The 16,948-nt window shown below is 52.7% G+C and overlaps 7 protein-coding genes across 7 annotated transcripts; 3 read left to right on the top strand and 4 right to left on the bottom strand.

The window, feature by feature from the left end:
- Positions 1–1,493: 1,493 nt before the first annotated feature.
- On the top strand, positions 1,494–2,123 carry AYO20_01377 (hypothetical protein; the record flags this gene model as incomplete). Its single annotated transcript, XM_022639683.1, has 1 exon — positions 1,494–2,123. One exon carries the CDS (start codon positions 1,494–1,496, stop codon positions 2,121–2,123), a length of 630 nt encoding a protein of 209 aa, XP_022504519.1.
- A 587-nt stretch (positions 2,124–2,710) lies between these two features.
- On the bottom strand, positions 2,711–5,500 carry AYO20_01376 (hypothetical protein; the record flags this gene model as incomplete). Its single annotated transcript, XM_022639682.1, has 1 exon — positions 2,711–5,500. The coding sequence occupies one exon, from the start codon at positions 5,498–5,500 to the stop codon at positions 2,711–2,713; it is 2,790 nt and encodes a 929-aa protein (XP_022504518.1).
- A 2,057-nt stretch (positions 5,501–7,557) lies between these two features.
- Positions 7,558–7,887, top strand: AYO20_01375 (hypothetical protein; the record flags this gene model as incomplete). Its single annotated transcript, XM_022639681.1, has 1 exon — positions 7,558–7,887. One exon carries the CDS (start codon positions 7,558–7,560, stop codon positions 7,885–7,887), a length of 330 nt encoding a protein of 109 aa, XP_022504517.1.
- A 1,261-nt stretch (positions 7,888–9,148) lies between these two features.
- Positions 9,149–9,970, top strand: AYO20_01374 (hypothetical protein; the record flags this gene model as incomplete). Its single annotated transcript, XM_022639680.1, has 1 exon — positions 9,149–9,970. One exon carries the CDS (start codon positions 9,149–9,151, stop codon positions 9,968–9,970), a length of 822 nt encoding a protein of 273 aa, XP_022504516.1.
- A 1,243-nt stretch (positions 9,971–11,213) lies between these two features.
- On the bottom strand, positions 11,214–12,614 carry AYO20_01373 (hypothetical protein; the record flags this gene model as incomplete). Its single annotated transcript, XM_022639679.1, has 3 exons — positions 11,214–12,155; positions 12,225–12,356; positions 12,423–12,614. 3 exons carry the CDS (start codon positions 12,612–12,614, stop codon positions 11,214–11,216), a joined length of 1,266 nt encoding a protein of 421 aa, XP_022504515.1.
- Positions 12,615–13,522: 908 nt separating this feature from the next.
- Positions 13,523–14,665, bottom strand: AYO20_01372 (hypothetical protein; the record flags this gene model as incomplete). The annotated part of the gene is made up of 1 exon (XM_022639678.1): positions 13,523–14,665. One exon carries the CDS (start codon positions 14,663–14,665, stop codon positions 13,523–13,525), a length of 1,143 nt encoding a protein of 380 aa, XP_022504514.1.
- Positions 14,666–15,042: 377 nt separating this feature from the next.
- On the bottom strand, positions 15,043–16,656 carry AYO20_01371 (hypothetical protein; the record flags this gene model as incomplete). The annotated part of the gene is made up of 1 exon (XM_022639677.1): positions 15,043–16,656. The coding sequence occupies one exon, from the start codon at positions 16,654–16,656 to the stop codon at positions 15,043–15,045; it is 1,614 nt and encodes a 537-aa protein (XP_022504513.1).
- Positions 16,657–16,948: the final 292 nt, after the last annotated feature.

The raw sequence follows: 16,948 nt of genomic DNA, 5'->3' as shown, positions 1-16,948 counted from the left end.
ATCGTGACTGGGAAAAAGTCAATCTGGGCCCCGCCCGCCTGAGTATCTGGGAATGCATTGTGATTGTGGCTGTGGCAAAAAAAAAACCATTCCGTGGGGGTCATCTGACTACTAGGCATCAAGATCAAGGCTTCCATTCTACACTCGTATACGAGGGGTCATTTGTTAGGGTATGGAATAATGGAAGTAGGCAACGAAAATACCAACAACAAACCCAAAAAAATCTCTCGCGTTTGACCAGAACTAGGGACCACCCCAGTAGTGTCGCGAAACCCCGGGCCGGCGGATATGCTTTGTCTGTTGTGGACGAGCTGTGGGAATAGAAGCGAAAAACAGGGTCCTTCCTTCCCTTTTCCATCTTGGTCTTGTGTCATGCCGAAGAACTGGGCGTCGTTTGGCGTTACATCGCAATGACGGGCAGGATAACTTTAACATCAACGTTCGACTCATAACTTCCCCTCGCAGAAACCTAGGTAAATCAGAGTAGTCACAAAACATGCGTCATGGCCCATCCCGCTGGGGAGGAAAAAACCCTGGCCTTGTGGTACCTGTTCCGTCTCCGGTTCAATCTCGTCGAAGGTGATTGGTTCGAGTCAAAGAAGACAGGGGGGACAAGTGGACAAGTGGACAAGTGAACCAACCGATAGGGAGTTGTTTAGCCCCCTCTTCTTGAACGGCGTCGCCTTGGACCGACGAGGGAGAGACTCACAAGTGACCAGACATTCCCGAAACCACTCGAGTCCAATTGGTTTATTGGTCCATCAATCCAGGCACACGCACACCAAGGCCCAAGTGTGTATGGTATGGTAGGGTGGGGGGGAGTACACACTAACCAGACAGTGCCAGAACTAACACGCTGCCTATCCTCCAAAGATACTCAATGCTGCGCTGTGTCGTGCGTGCTGCAGACTTTTGATTGAGCTATAATTATAATGGTCTTGGTCCTTCTGTCCTTCTGGCAAAGGGGCCTTGGAACTTTGGAGTGGGAGAGAAGTTCACCCAGGCAAGGCAAAGGAGAGACTCTGATCAAGGTACTGTACACTGTACTAGGTATAGTATAGGTGTCTGTCTGTGCCCGGTAATTGAAAAGTCGAATCAACCACATCTCTTCAATCCTCAATCCTCAAATACTCTCCTGACTTCGCATACGCACCGAAATACGACGACCTCGAGCAGCGCTGTACTTTTGCTGCATCGAAACGAAACGAAACGAGGCTGTGTCCCTGGTGTCCCTGACATATACCACCAAACAAGGGTCGAATGCGTGTCCTGACTATTGAGGACCAGTCAGGCCTTTGATACCAAGGGGCTGTGGCCGTGGCCCTGGCACCGGCACCTGCGTGCATGCATGCATGTCGTAAGGCATCACCGTTTTCTCTATTGCTGTTTGCTGGGACTGGAACCAGGATTGGGATTGGGACGTATAAACTCTCTCCGTTGAGAGATCTCTACAAAACCCGTCTGGAATACCTCCTTGTCTGAGTTGAATGACTATGGACAAGAAGCCCTCGAATACATCTACGTCTACAACCACAACAGCAGAGCACGTACAAGAATCGCCGTCACCATCACCAACAAGAGACACCACTCCCCTCGACGAACACCTATCAACCAGCTTCGACCTTGACCGAGGAAGAAGCCCTGCACATCCCACCACTACTCCATACACCGCCACGAGAGACGAGCAAGAGGAAGACATCTCACGCAACAGCCCCGAGAAGCCCTCCAAAGACAAAGGCAAAGACCCAGACCCAGACCCGGAGAAAGAGATGAGTTATTACCACCGTTCTTCGTCGAGCACGACCTCGTCGCCTGGAGGAAACCAACGGCCCGGACCCGATATGTTCATGTCGAGAACGAGTCCCTCCAGTTCGGCGAGTACGCCGCGGCAAGGCTCTGAGGAGGCAAAGGGCGAGGAGAAGAGGAAGGATCGAGTTTCGAGTTCCGGTGGGAGTGGTACTGGTGGTGGGAGTGGAAGCGGTAGCGGAGGCGGCGGCAATAATAGCGGCGGCAGTGCGGGTGGCAGTGGTAGTGGCAGTGGTAGTGGGAGCGCGAGCGGGAGTGGGAGTGGAAGTGGAAGCAGTCGATCCAGGCTGGTTGCGGGCGTCTTTGTGAGATATTGAGATTGACATACAGTAACAATACGGCGCACTCTGGCATTCTGGCATGCAGGCATGCAGGCATGCAGATCCCCGACATGTTATGTTATGGTTGTGGGTTACAGGTTATGGACTCCCTCTCCTCCTCACCTCACCTCACCTCACCTGGACACTCTCCCCCCCGGCTGGCAGGTATCGGAATAGTTAGTTAGACACAACTCCTGTATTTCTACGTCGACTCATCCTAACGACGATTTTCAATGTCTGAATTACCAAAGACTTCTCGTCTCTTCTTGTGATTGAGAAGCGCCCAAGGGCGACTAAACTCTATCCTATTCTATCTATCTCTTTCTATCTTCTCGATTCATTTGACAAGCAGCATGAGCCACTGGATATCATCTGGATAAGATTCCCATCCCTTGAAAAAGAGCTTGCCGTGCGTGATCAACCATGTCGACGAAAGAATCATAGTTCCGTCCTGGATGATCGACCATATGCAGCAGAGTTTTTGGTTTGTATGTTCATTAGATTTGAGTCAGGTTTGGTGCCAGACTCTGGCTGGCTGGCTGGCTGGTTGTAATCGTATCGCCTCTCCATATATCTCTAGCAAATCACCTGGGTGGAGAAGACCCGTTTGGCGTCTGCAAGTTTCTCTTCATTTCAGGCATTCCCGGCACGGGCATTCGATGGATCGGCGACGTGGCATGAGCTCGTTGCGAAAAGGCGTTGCCGGGGACATATCGGGACGGGCTGGCCGTGCTGGACACCGGGGACATCTGGGGCGACGGTGGCTGGGCCGCTGGCGCGTTGTAGTTCAGTGGTGTTACTGTCGTCCAACCCTGCGACACGGCCGGAGGCATCGGCTCCGGTTGCGGCACGTCTTCAAAGTAACTGACCCTGGCTGGCGCCGAGAGCGTCGCAGTCATGGGCTCCTGCGGTGATGCATCGGGGATTGTAGGGATGGTCCGCGAGCCTCCTCCATACTCCACACTGGGTACTGAGAGACCGCTGTGGCGAGCCGCCCGGCGCCGACCCCTGGTAGACTCGCGTCTGAGAATGTCGCGGACTTCTTCAACGTCGTTGGAGCGTTTCTTGTCCATCCGGAGTTCTCGCTCATGGTCGACAACCTCTTCAGGGTCGACGGCCACCTTGCGCTTCACCAAGTTGTCAACTGCCGACGCTTCCTTAACATCGGTTCCGGTGCTGACGCCGAGGTGGTCGGAAGATTTTGTTTTAGAGAGGTCGAGATGAGGCTTGTTCTGGTCCAGCAAGGGGACGAGTCTCTTCTTATCCAGGTTCTCGTCAAACTCCTCCTTGTTCCTCCTCGCGATTTCGTCGCTGATCGCCACGGAGTAGGTAGGGTTGGCCTTGTCACCAGCTGGAGGACCGGCACCCCCTGGACCATAGAGGGGAACTTTCCGCACGGCCAGGACCAGAGCGCACATGAACTTGTTCCTCCGCGCTGCTCGTACCGCCTCGTTTGCCCAATTTGATTTATGCCGAATCTCAATCCTCAACTCCATCTTGTTCATTTCCGCAACCCCGGTAACCTCAATGTCGACATCCGGTTGGAAGTCGCGTGCATTATCCTTATCCCGCACAAAGTTGGTCATCTCCTTCTTGAGCAGATCAATGTCTTCAAACTTGGTGTCGAAACTGACATACAGCTGAATCTGTTCGCGCATGGCTTTGCTGCGAGACACGTTGTCAATCCATAGCGAGTTGAGCACGATGTTGGGGACTTGGGTCCGTTTGTGGTCCTTGACGCGGCGGAACACCGTATAAAGAAGAGACATGCGTTCCACAACGTACTGGGTATCGGTAATGTCGACTCTGTCGCCCACGTCGAATGGATGCTTCACGAAAAGGAAAATGCAAGACCCGAGAACCTCCTGAGCGGTTGTTGCAAAAACAAAAGACATTGACAGGAGGGCAGTTCCTGCTGTAGCGAGTGTGGTGGTAAAATTCCGATTCAGCCAGGCGACGAAGATGAAGATAACAGCGACGAAGACAACTGTGCACAGCAGGCTGTCAAGGACATTGATGGCTTGATCGACATCGTGCATGCTGCTCGCGATCGACTGACGCTCTCGTCCGAACTCGGTGATTCGCAGGACCATTTCATCTAGCGAGATGTCTCCGTTGCAATCCACGTCCAAGATCTCAAAGGCTTCGTGGGCTTCTTGTTCTCGATCGTGACCCAGGACGTCAATGATATCCTCCAGGCTCAGAGCATCCTTCCCTTCTAGGACGAACGACATCCAAAGCCGCCGAGCCAAGGCTTCGGCTGAATGTTTCTTTTCGAGCGCTTGGACCACGATTGAATGCGAGGCAGTGGGATTGAAAACCTTCTTCCCAGTAATCTCCTGGGCCACATTCCCAAATGCTGCTGTGACCTTGTCTCCAACCCGTGCAACATTGTGGATGAGTTTCATTGGGGTGGCCGAGCCAGACCGTTTGTGACCAGGTAACATGCTGTTCCGATTGCTGTTTCGCTCCCCAAAGTCCAGAACATCGTTGATGAGATAATCCTCTTCGGCGAATTCTCGACAGTACTCCGGGAAGAGCTTTCGAGAAGCATCGTAGAGCAGACCAACCAGGTGGATGTTTCGCTTCGAGTCTTTGATCTTTTCATCGAACTGCTTGCGGTGATAGCTGATGGAAAGGAGCTGAATAAGTAGCTTTTCGCCGAGCAAGAGCAACGTTGAAAAGACACAGGCAAAGAGAATATTCTTGATGATGGACTCCCAAGACTTGAGGCCAGTCTCACCACGTGATCTCTGGTCAGGATTTAATGTCATGATAGGGACAAACGTTGCCAGTGATGTCACGGCCCAGCCAACAAGCGAGAGAGGTATCTCGAGAGCGCTGAGGACGAGGGCATATTTTCTTGTGCCAGGACTGGCCACCCCGCAAATAAACTGAAAGAGAAATGGTAAGAAATGAGCCACCAGTTTCGAAGCCCACAGCGATACCCAGACCACCTCGATCCAGGTGAAGAACCACAAGATCTTGACGCCGCCGATGCGTGCTCGAGGGGCGACCGTAGCCCCGACAATGATCGGAACTGCGATTGCCAAAGCGAGCGGTGCAACATAGATGAAATAGCGGGTCAAGACGGAGAAGTTGTAGACTCGCTTGTAGAATCTGCCGAATGCATTCAATGTGCCATCCTCTTTGGCCTGGCTCTGCCGTCCTCGATCCTCCAACCTTCTTCTCCTGCCCGCTGGGCCTCTGTGAAAGTGGTGACCTTGTTTCTCGTCCATCTTTTCTGAATATTCGCCGTTGTACTGGGAAGCAGAAGGAGAAAGAGCATCGGCCTTGCGTGCCCCAGTGGCGCTGCCAGAGGTGCTGACCTTGGTCAAGGGAATATCAATCGTAACGTCGTTAGGGTTTGCCATGTCCCGTGATGGGTGATGGGTTAAAGGTTGAAACCCCTCTCTTGAAAACCTCTTGTTCTGTGACATGCCGCCAAGCTATGTCACTCTAGGGCCCAAGGGGAAGTGAAAGAATGTGGGCAACAGTACCGGCAGTATTTCGTCGGGTATTTGTGTTGCGGGTGAAGTGATGAAGATCCCAAACAGACTTGTACGCGTACTCTACCTGAGAGAAGCGGACGAGTGCTAGAGATCGGAACCCAGTTTCAAGAAGAAGCGAACTGGGGTACAAGCGAGGGCGATCTGAGAAAGGAGGAACAAGAAAAATTAATGTGTTTGTACAAGATCGACAAGGATGTTGACACGGACGACTAGCACCCTCAAATACTCAATAACACGTCTCGAAAATCAGTCAAGCGAGTGCAATTAATGACAGGGATTGAAGTAATGGAAAGATAGGTATGAGGTAGAAAGTGAAGGAATCGTGAATCGGAGGATCGATGGGGATTGCAATGCATGTATGTATGTATGTATGTAGGTAGTGTACTCAATTCTACTCGATTGATGCAACGGTACCTGCGCATCCACCAAGCCAGGTACTTTTTTTCATGGATCCCCCCAGCAGTCAACAGCACGCCACCAATGAGGGCAAACAATGTTTTTTTTTTCCCTCTGTCGTTCAAATTTGTGCTCCCTCGGAGTCGCATGACGAAAGCCCTTTGTTTCGTAAACGCGCCCCCTGGTCAAGAACTGGGGAAAACGGGTGAGATTCCGAGATTTCGCTGGCCCTCATTTGACGGGCAGAAAAGTTTTTCTAGCCAGTCACCCCAGTCACTCCATTCCTTTCGGCGAAAAATGCAAGCCCCTTTCAAGCCTCCTCAAGCCCGCTCGTCAGTGGCCCAGTCATCACACTGCGTCGCATCGGCCATCGCCAGCAAAAAGCCCGCCTGCACCTGAACGCTGGGCCCGAAAAGAGCATGGGAGACGGTTGTGGCTTGCGCCCTGGCTGATTTGGCTTGAGTCTGATACAAGCTCTGAAACAGCTCCATGCGGCCGTGATCCACTGTGGTTCCCTCCAATGCATCCAGGGCCAGAAATACATGGAATTTTCCAGCTGGCTCGTTACTCCTGATAAAGTACTGGGGTAACTGCTCACCTTGTGGAGTGAACGGCGTTGAAGGTCTCACAAAGCCACCAAGGCAGTGCAAAAACCGTTCAAAAATTATCAGAAGAAGCTGGGAGCAATTTTCAATGGGAGTCCTGACACGAGACACGAGTATGAGGGCTTCATTTCGGTGTGATCGGTGCGTGTGAGATTGCATGTCTGATGGGCCGGCTGATCACTTGGCTATTCATTTGCGCTCGGCAGTACATACCTCGTCCTCCACGATTCATCAGGTTTTTGATTATTTACTTGACATCCCCAATTTGTCAATGTCTATCTGTAGATCTCTTCCGATCAAGTCATAGATCGCCTTGTTGCTGTGAGAGGTGCAGCCTCAGGCTGAAATGGATGTGAACAATGAACGACGTGATGTCTTCCAGCACCACAACCACCAACTCCTACGCTCATCAATCAGCCTTTGTTGTCCTCGACAGCCCTGGTTTGTGGTAAAAATATGTTTCGTCCCTTGTCCTGTCGCTTGTCTGCTGCTCTGGAGTCTTTGTTCTGTTTATACATAGCTGGAAGGCACAAGGGTCTTTGTTCCCTCTGGATGGGCGAAGAGCCTCCGACTACAAATGCGTCGCGAGCCCTGCCATCATGGCTGATATGCACCAAACCATCAAAGCAAGCTGCCAGATTCCAGGTAAGCCAGGTAAGTACACGCATCAAAACACAACAATCAGCAATTTCCCCCAAGGACGTACAGCTTGTGCAATTTCATCTACCACAATGCCTTATCACGAAGAGAGGCGGGAGACAACACCCCGAGGAAATGACCGCGCACATGGAGGCGGACAGGCCAAAAAACCTCAAGTCAGGAAGGTCGTTGATAAAAACGGGAAGAAATGGTTAGTGAGAGATCCTACCAGACCGAGCCGCCCGCAACATCCACCTTCCGCTTATCGACAAGGCAGAGATGCGCCGCAATATGATCAACGTCCCGGAAGTCGTCACAGTGAGAGAGGTAGCAGACCAGCTTCTGAACATCGAGCTTCGCAGCGTGGATCGCAGGCACCTCAGCAAGAACCGCGCCCGGTGTCGTACTCGCAGCGTCGTTCACACCACCAAGACGGCTCTCGAGGGGCGGAAGGCTCTAACAATAGCAATCGTCGCCGTGCGTACTCCGAAGGAGGTTACCAGTCTCAAGGACGCCAGACTCGGCAAGATGACAACCAGCAAGCCGCAGCCCGTGCCGCAGAGCGAGCAAAGCGACAAGCCAAAAAGGAGAAGTACATCAAATGGCTGATGTTCTTCACCTCGTGATGTCTCAAAACATGGTCGATAGCTCACAGGAAAAGGTAAGTCTTTCGGACGTCTTTCAGGGTTCTCGGTAGGAAAAGGAATACGTGCGCGGGCATGGCGTAGTTTATTGCTGGTCAATGAGTTGGATAGTTGATGTACTCGGTATAGATGGTTGTACTTTGTATCTGTTCCCTTTTCAAACAATGGCAGCCTCTCTCGAACTCAAATGCTACATTAGACACTGCTCAGTCGGGTCTATTGGCAGCCATCCATGGGACTTGAACGAGGGCGAAGACGACTTCGCCCCTTTTGTCCTGCCTGAAGCTTTACGAGGCACATACCTCGTACATTCCTTCATTCACCATCCGTCTCAGGAAAATCAATATATTAAGTCCTCGTGACCCCCTTTCCCCTCCTTTCTTTCCTCCCTTTCCGCTCTTCCAACCAATGTCCTTGTAATTCGTTAACTTTTTTCCGAACAGAACAGAAAACACTTTGTTAAAGGGACCAATGATTCAGGTTTCTCTTACCCCATATCAAAACCTCTTCTGGAAGGGACCCCGATCAGCCACCCCGACCGCGATGTCACGTTGGGTAGTGTGGAAGGGTTCCGCCGCACGCATGTACGCGCTTTGTCCTTCGTCACAGGGCGGGCAGGAGCATAAAGGAAAGCCAACCTTTACCTAGGTAGGTACCTTACCTCATATTACATATTACATATGACCATCTAATCGCCTCCCATAGGGGGAGAAATAGAGGGTGAAAAAAATAAACAGACCCTGGAAGCTGGAAGGGGAGGTAAAGGAGGATTCCCGCCTGGCCGCTTAGCATCGGACACACTGAACATCCGGACGGGGGCGTTTCCTTGACTCATCCGCCTTTTGTTTTTACACAACATTCCCTCTTGTACGTCGTCCCTCGTGATACTTCATCTCACCGCAACAGGTTTCCTTTCCCCCCTTCTCCTCCTGTTCTCTAAATTTCCTGCTTTGCCTTAATAGTCTGTCATTCCCGTGTTCCACCTTTGTGTTGTGTTCTTTACGGTTGCTCTCCGATTTACGATTTGATCTTGCCTTTGCCCTTGCTCGAGACATTCCACTACGCACAGGAGTCCTCCGGAAACAAATACCAACAGAGAGAGAACAAAGGGAACAATACAACAAAGTGTGCCTGCCCACGAAGACGAAGATCTCGTAGAGAAGAAAAGAAAGCGAACCATTCGTTTTGCAAGATTCAGAGCAACCGCGATTCTGTGGATTCAAGACATGTCTTCTTCAACTTCGACCCCAACCTGCGTCGCCATCGCCACGGATTCACATGCTGACGACGTCTCCAACTTCATTTCCATCATCACGGCGGCTTTTTCCAGCACCGCCCTGACCACAGCGTTCATCGTAGATATCGACGGCACACCACCACCGTTTCCCTCCCCACTGATCGACACTGCTCGACGACAGAGACATTTCTCGCGGGGGATCCTCGAGAGTGCCGCTTCCGGGGCTGAGCTGGTCCAAGCCGGGGACTGGTCTGCCATTGCGTTGTGGGAGACGCCCACGTACCAGGGCAAACCGTTCATGGACTCCAAGGCGCAACCAGGCCCGCTGCTGAGCGAATGGAGAGCCCGAGTCAAGTCGGCGAAGCAGACATATTTAGCGGCACCCTCGTCCTCTTCTTCTAGCAGCTCTGCAGCCGCAAACCCGGAGGAATCGACATCAAACACACCGTCAGGCTCAGTGTCTGAAGACTCTAGCTCCGACCACCAACACGCCCAGGACAGCCAAGACCAGCCACTCCGCCCTTTCTACCACCTCTCATTCCTGGCGCGGAACCCTGCAAGGCCCCGCGTCCCGGGCAGCATCAACGCCGTCATGACCCCGTTCCTGGAGCGCGCCAAGGCCGAAGGCGTGCCTGCATGGCTAGAGGCCACGACGCCGCAAGCCGTGCGGCTGTACGAGCGTTTCGGATTCCGGGTCGTCGAGGAGATCGTCGTGGGCAAGGGCCGTGTCGACGCTCTAGGGTGGCCCGCTCAAGGCGAGAATGCCGGGGGCGTGACGGCCTGGGCCATGATTTTCGATTCCCATCTTTGAGCTTTTAGTGACCATTGTCCGAAGGCGGAGCGGCGTTTGCTGGGCCTTCCCTCCAGAAAAGCGAGAAAGGGATCATTGCATGTTACATCTTGAGTCAAACTGGTCACGGCTGTAAGCCTTATCGCAAGGACGCAAAGGGTTGGAAATGGGAGCCGGCAAGGATTGGGTGTGTGTGTGTAAGGCGTAGTTTTGGGTATCCCTTGCCTCCTTTTCGCCAACAGAGCAACGAATGAATGAACACAAACGAGACCAAATACAAACCAGAATGTCTCCAGTCCAGTCCGATCCAAGAAAATGCTGTCCTCAATCTTTGAATGCATGACGAATGCAATGGTAATTGGGCAGGCAAACAGAGAGGCAGCTGTACGAAACGGGGAAAGGGGGGCCGCTTCCACCTGCGGAGGGCAGGAGTAGGCGTGAGAGAGACGCAAATATCAAGCAAACAATCAAACAAACAAACAGTCAAACAAACAATTGTGCATGCATATGCAGCATGCATGTATGCATGTATGCATGCTCAAGCAAACATGACGAGAGACGGGGGGGCTGCCGGATTCACCTTCATCTTCTCACGTCTTCTTGTTGTTGTTGCACGCTGCACGTTGCACGCTCACTCTCCCTCAATTGTTGTTTCTGGACGTGCATTGGCATTGAGGTCTTTCCATGCGCCCTGTAGCTGTAGCAGTGGCTGTAACTGTAGCTCGTTTGTGGTAGTTTAACCCATATCCATATCCATTTGCGGAGAAGAAAACAAAAGACAAAAGAGGAAAAGAACACCCGAGGCGTCGGTCGAGGTCCAACACAGAGACAGAGACAGAAAGACAGAGAGAGAGAGAGGTAGAGGGACCGCGTGACTTTTTATGGCCCTTGATGGGCTCCTCCAAAGCCGCCCGTAATTCTTCCACACTTGCATGCCAATGTCCAGATCTTGTGCCTTTTGTGTTCTGACTTGAGGAAGAGAAAGGAAGGAAAACATTACCAGGATGCAACCCCCCTGGTTTCCAAAGCTCCCATCTCCGTGACTGACTGGCCGTCTTTATGTTCCCTGTGCAAGCTCAAGCATCAATCACCTGTGTTTCGTATTTTGTCCTGCTCCTGCATTGCCCACCCCTGCTTCAATAACCACCTCGTATTAAACAGATCGTGACTAGTATCCATTTCCGCATCTTCTCGTAGTCTTGATGTCCATTTCAGATCGTCTCATACGTCGTCCGTCAACTGTCAACCATCAACCATACTGACTTCATTGCACGTTCCTCACCACGTCGTCGAGAGCCTCGGCAAAGTAGTGCACGTTGCCTGTATTCAACCCAGCCATGCTAATCCGCCCGTTCTTGGTCATGTACACGTGCCACTTCTCCCTGATTGCCAACACCTGTTTCTCGGTGATGCCCGTGAAACTGAACATGCCGATCTGACTCGTGATGTGGTCCCAGGTCCCGGGGGTGCCTAGCCTGTCAAGTTCGGCTTTCAGGGACTTTCTCATCTCGATGATACGTCCGGACATGGTGCGGAGATCGCCCTCCCACTCTTTGAAAAGCTGTGGGTCATTCAGGATGAGGGAAGCAATACGTGCACCATAGGCTGGTGGATTCGAGATTTCTGAACGTTGCAGGATGGCAAGTTGGGACGAGACACGTTTGGCCACATCCTGTGCGTTGGCCCCAGGAGCTGCCACGAAATGGAATGCACCCGCTCTCTCACCATACAGACCAAAGTTCTTGGCAAAGGATTGAGCAATGACCAACTCGAAGCCCTGCTCCACGAAATAACGGATCGAAAAGTTATCCTGTGCCAGATCCCCAGAGGCGAAACCCTGGTATGCGCAGTCGAAGAAGGGGAATAGTTTGCGTTCGCGCATGACTTCGGCAATCTGTTTCCATTGGTCCGGCGTCGGGTCGACACCTGTGGGGTTGTGTGCGCAGGCGTGCAGCAGAATGATGCTTCGTTCAGGTGCGGATTTCAAGGTCGAGAGCAGGCCGTCACAGTCAAGCATCTTTGTCTTTGCAGAGAAATAAGGGTAGGACTTGATTGGGAGTTGGACGTTGGTGAAGATTTGGTTGTGGTTGGCCCATGTCGGGTTGGATAGGTAGATGGCAGGGGTCGGTTTCGGTAGGAATTTGGAAAGGAAGAGACCACCGAGATGGACGGCACCGGTTCCTGAGATGGTCTGGAGGCTGCAGGCCTGTAAAGTAGAGATTATGTGTCAGCACAAAGGGAAAGTAAAGAGGTGAGAATTTGTTTGACTGCGTACCCGTCCTTCTCGAATCGCGGGGCTATCTCCACCAAGAATGAGTTTCTGTGCCGCTGAAGTGAACTCCGGGAGACCTGCGATAGGGAGGTATTCGTGGTTGAGGTTGGGATCATTTCGTAGGATCTCATCGGCCTGGACTGGGGTTAGCCACCTGGGAGCATGGCGTCGACAACCGTCGAGTGCCATGGATGGGCACACCTTCTTGACTACAGGCAACACCCAGGGTTTCGCATTGTTGTCTCTGTATGCGCCAATACCCAGATCTACCTTCTTCTCAAAATTGTCTTTTCGGTAAGCTGCCATCAACCCGAACAAAGGGTCCTCAGGAGCTTGGGGGACGACATTGGCGTCGAACAGGGTCGGCGGAGTATCGGTCGACGCAGAACCCATGGTGTGATTCCTGATCTGAGTCAGTCGGTTGGAGACGTTGGTATGTGAGGACGAAGAAGGAGAAGACGAGGTTGAGCGGAGAAAAGAAGAGTCGGAGGGGTTTGGCGGTGAGGGCATGTTCTAGGGAATTTATTTGAAACGTGGAGAGACGGGAAAAAGAAATCGTTCGGACTTGTCGTGCAGGGAGACTTGGGGCAAAAGGCACAGGAGGGCGAGGCGGAACTTTCGATCTTCTAGGACGGGCGGATGCACGACGGTTTTACCCCTGGCCACTCACCACTCACCTGGTTCTCGTCTGGGCTGTGATGATGTCGGGTGCTCAGGGACCAGAGACACTACGGGAACGAGGATACATGTACTAAGATCCCGTCGGTTATTCGGTGATCGAAGAGGAAAAAAAAAACTGACCGGGTCATATGGGACATGTGGACGTGATCCATGGCTACTGATGGCGTATCCCCAACCCCGAACATTCTACTCCAACTGCGGGCTTTGGAGGGCATGGACAAGCATGGGGTTCCGTTGGTTCGGTGCTCCTCCAAAAATCCAATCGGTGTGTTTCGATTTGCAACTGCTTCAGGATATACGACTCTTTTGTATTTCCACATGGTCGAGGCGTGCTCTTGTGCTGTCCTTGTACTGGCAGAATGAGCATCCAATATCACTCCCTCCCTGTATTCCCATCCGTGGCCTTCAGGCATTGGGCACAGAGGTGTCTGCTGAGTGTGCTGGTGAAGACGGACGGCATAGACTCCCACCAACGTGGATACGAGTGAGGGATGTTGGAGACCCAATATACATGTCATGTCTGGCCAATCTAGGTCTCTGTGAGGTTGCGATAGCTATATCGGAGACACAGCGTGCATCTTGCAGCGAATACTCGGTATTATCTTGTCCATATCGCAGTATCAGAAGATCAAATCCCACACGACCAGAAACGAACAAAATCCCACCGTCGCATAGAAGACCAGCCTCGCCGTGCTCCCCCTCTCACTCGCCCTCTTCAATTCTCGATTTCCCTTGCGTACATTCTCATCCGTATTGGCCGCGTCCTGAACCAGCGTATCGATCATCTCGCCCTGCACGCTCAAATGTCCCACCAGCGTCTGCTGCAGACTGCCAATCTCCATCAGCGACTTTTCCACCTGCGTGACCTTGCCGAGTTGGTCGTTGAAGTGTTCGACGATGCCTCTGTTTTCTTCCTCAAACAGCTGCAGCTGTTCCGGGGAGAGTTCTTGTTCCACGCCGCCGCCTTGCGACGAGTCGGCCCAGGGCTTGTAATCGTCGTGACCGCGTAGATCTTGAGTCGGGGGGAGAGATGTCGTCGTCGCCTCCGGCCCACCATTCATAGTCCCGGTCTCTGCATCGCGACTGGCCCGCACGCCCTTGTTACGCGGGTTGTAGAGTATACTCATTTGCTTTTGCTGCTCGCGCTCCAGCCGTTTCTCCACCATCTCCTGCTGTGTGGTGATTGCGTCCTTGAGGTACTTGTTCAGATACCACAGCACCCCGTCCCGAAACATCTTCGTGGTCCTCAACTGGCCTTCCTCGTCGAGTTGCTTTGGTGATTTGCCTGCGTCGGGCGTGTCACCGTCCCCCGCGGCCCACCGCCAGAGGAATCCGTCCGGTTTCCCATATTTCCTCTCTAGGACTTTGCTCGCCGTGTCGTGCTGCAGGGTCACCGCAGAGGTGAGGTTGGTGATCTTGTTGTTGATGTCGCGCAGGACCGAGGACGTCTCGGAGTCGATGGCTTCTCGTTGCGCGTCGTTGAGGTGTTCTGGTACCTCTCCCCCGAGGCTGTGTGAGACGGCAGCAGCATGTCTGTCGCCCGCGGTGTGTTTCTGATGTCGTGGCGGCGGGGCAGTCGACAGGTACGGGGTGCGGATGGCTCGCAGGTAGCGCAACAGGGACGAGATGGACTGGTTGATTTGGTACGCTTCGCGCAGGAAGGAATCGAGCTGGCCCACAAGGTCTCGATGGTTCTGGCCCAAGCCCTTTGACGAGTGCTTCTGTACCAAGATGTCAGACAAAGGTGCTGTGAGGTTGGTCATGGCAGCTACACGGTGTAGTCGACGTCGACGTATTCTTTCTCGCGGAAGCAGAATCCAGAAAATCCATTGTTAGCGGACACCTCACCCACTCCGCAGTGCCCCAGTTTCCCCAACCGAACAAGGCTGTCGAGTAACCAACAAGGTTGACTATAATAGTGCACAACGCCTCTCAACTATTTACACCTACTCATCACTTCCGACATCTCATATGGCGAGGTAAACTCAGCTGCCTCCAGGCCATACATTGAACATATCTAATGCGTGCAATCCAGAATCCCCGATTGCGCCATTGTCTACTTTTTCAAGTCATGATACATATAGTACAAAATCTAGTTACGTCATTTATTCGTGTACATTGCATTTCTAAACCGGAAGAATCATGACTCTTTGCCCAATTCCATAGCCAGATCCCACCCAGTGTCGTCTTCCCACGTTGATGCCCCCGATATTTGCCTGCCCAAGAAAATGCCGACCCCAGTTGCGACCACAGCCAGCATGAAAAAGCCATCAAACCATCGCTGCACCCAGGCTGGCTCCAGTAGCCCTGCTCCCAAAGCGCTATTGATGACGCTGCCGACTTCTTTCGGCATCATGCCCCTCAGCATCAGTGCAGAGCTGATGACATACATGCCACTGATTTGGCTGATCAGTAGTGCGAAATTTGTCTTGGTCGCATGTAGAACAGTCGGCATGAATCGAGCAAAAAGATGAAAGGTTTGCGTGACTGCTGTGAATGAAGCGAGCAGCATTGCCCCCGAGAGAAGGAACGAGATCTGTTGAGCCCATGACACCTGGTCTAGAGAAGGATAGACGTGTCGAGCAAACAGAGCAATGGTGTATGTAACGGGGTCAGTGTCGGAAGGAGTTGCAGGCCCAGGCGACAGGATGCGGCGACCGATGTTGATGGCGGTGGTGCATATTCGGTACACACAGTAACAAGCAAATATGTAGGAAAAGGCCAAAGATAGTCGCCCTGTGGCTGTCGTTGCTCGGAGTTGATTTGCCCGTCGTGCCCGGAGAATCGAGAGCGAGGTCTCCAGCGAAGAGGCCATAGTCTCGAGACCCGAGGCCTCCATTTCGAGCAGGTCTTTCTGTTGATCAAAGGTGTTCTTGCGCACAACGCCAACCGTGCGGCTCCAGAAGCTCTGGATCGGGCTTTCGGGAGCGGAGCTCTCCATCAACCTCAGCCTCTCTTTCTTCTCGGCTATCATATCCATGGTAGCATCCAATCCAGCCTGTTTGCGGGCAATGTCCGTGTCGGCGACGACCTTAACCTTGGGTCCAAAGCTCTGCCAAATGGCACTCACCGAGGCAAAACCTGACAGCAGAGCCATCAGCGACACGCCGGTGATGCCCAATCTATCTAAGCACGCCTGAAAGAGGCCGTCTGGCCGTGTCATACTGTCTGTAAAGCTAGGTGCTTCTGGCAGGAGCGCCCCTATCGCCCAGAATCCGAAGAGAAACGCTCCATACCCGGCGAATTCCAACACCCATGCCAGATGAGCCCGACTCTTTTTCTCGCCGCGAAATTTGTATCCGGACTTTGCTACCACTGAGGATATTCCCAACAGCGGAATGGCAACCACCAGAAGACCCAACAAACTCACGACTGTGATCTGCAGAGCGACGCTCCTAGCGGTGGGGTTGAATGAATTGGATATTTCGCAGAGAAGTAACTCCGTTAACACGGCAGAGAGGGCTATTGTGGAAGCGAACGTGATTGCTGCCACGCGGCGAGCGAGATGCTGAGCAGCGGAATCGGGCGATGGCGCCGTCACAGGCCGAGGAAGACCTTTCGCCGTGCCATCGGATGTTTTTGAGGGTACTTGTGACAAGAGAGGGTAAACCTTGCGGTAGGCGACGAATGTGAGGACCGCGAATGTAGCGATGAAGGGAATCGTTGAGAAAGCCGCCTTGGTGGTGAGACGAGGGGAATGCAGATAGTCCGGGGTACACTCGCCGCAGTCGTCGTCAGCGCTTGTGGGTAGCATCTTGACCAGTCTGATATGAAGGGTGGTTGGAATGGTGTACTGAATACATGTTCCTACTCAGACAACCTCTGAATGGGGCAAGAGGGAAGACAAGTTGAACTCGAACATGACATACAAGTAGAACTGAATGACCAGGACGCAAGGGGCCGAATCGAGCATGGTTATAATTTGTTATCGATTGGCCTCTCAGGTTCAGCCCCTCCGCCACGAAACGTGGTTGGTTCCTGGACGCCCAGGAATGCAGCGAGCCACGCTTTAAGGCTGTTTGGGCACCACAGGGCGTCAATACCTG

Source organism: Fonsecaea nubica, assembly GCF_001646965.1.
Source record: "Fonsecaea nubica strain CBS 269.64 chromosome Unknown Scaff5, whole genome shotgun sequence".
Taxonomy (NCBI): Eukaryota; Fungi; Ascomycota; class Eurotiomycetes; order Chaetothyriales; family Herpotrichiellaceae; genus Fonsecaea; species Fonsecaea nubica.
The sequence above is the reverse complement of the archived record's forward strand: the minus strand, read 5'-3'. Positions and strand labels throughout refer to the sequence as shown.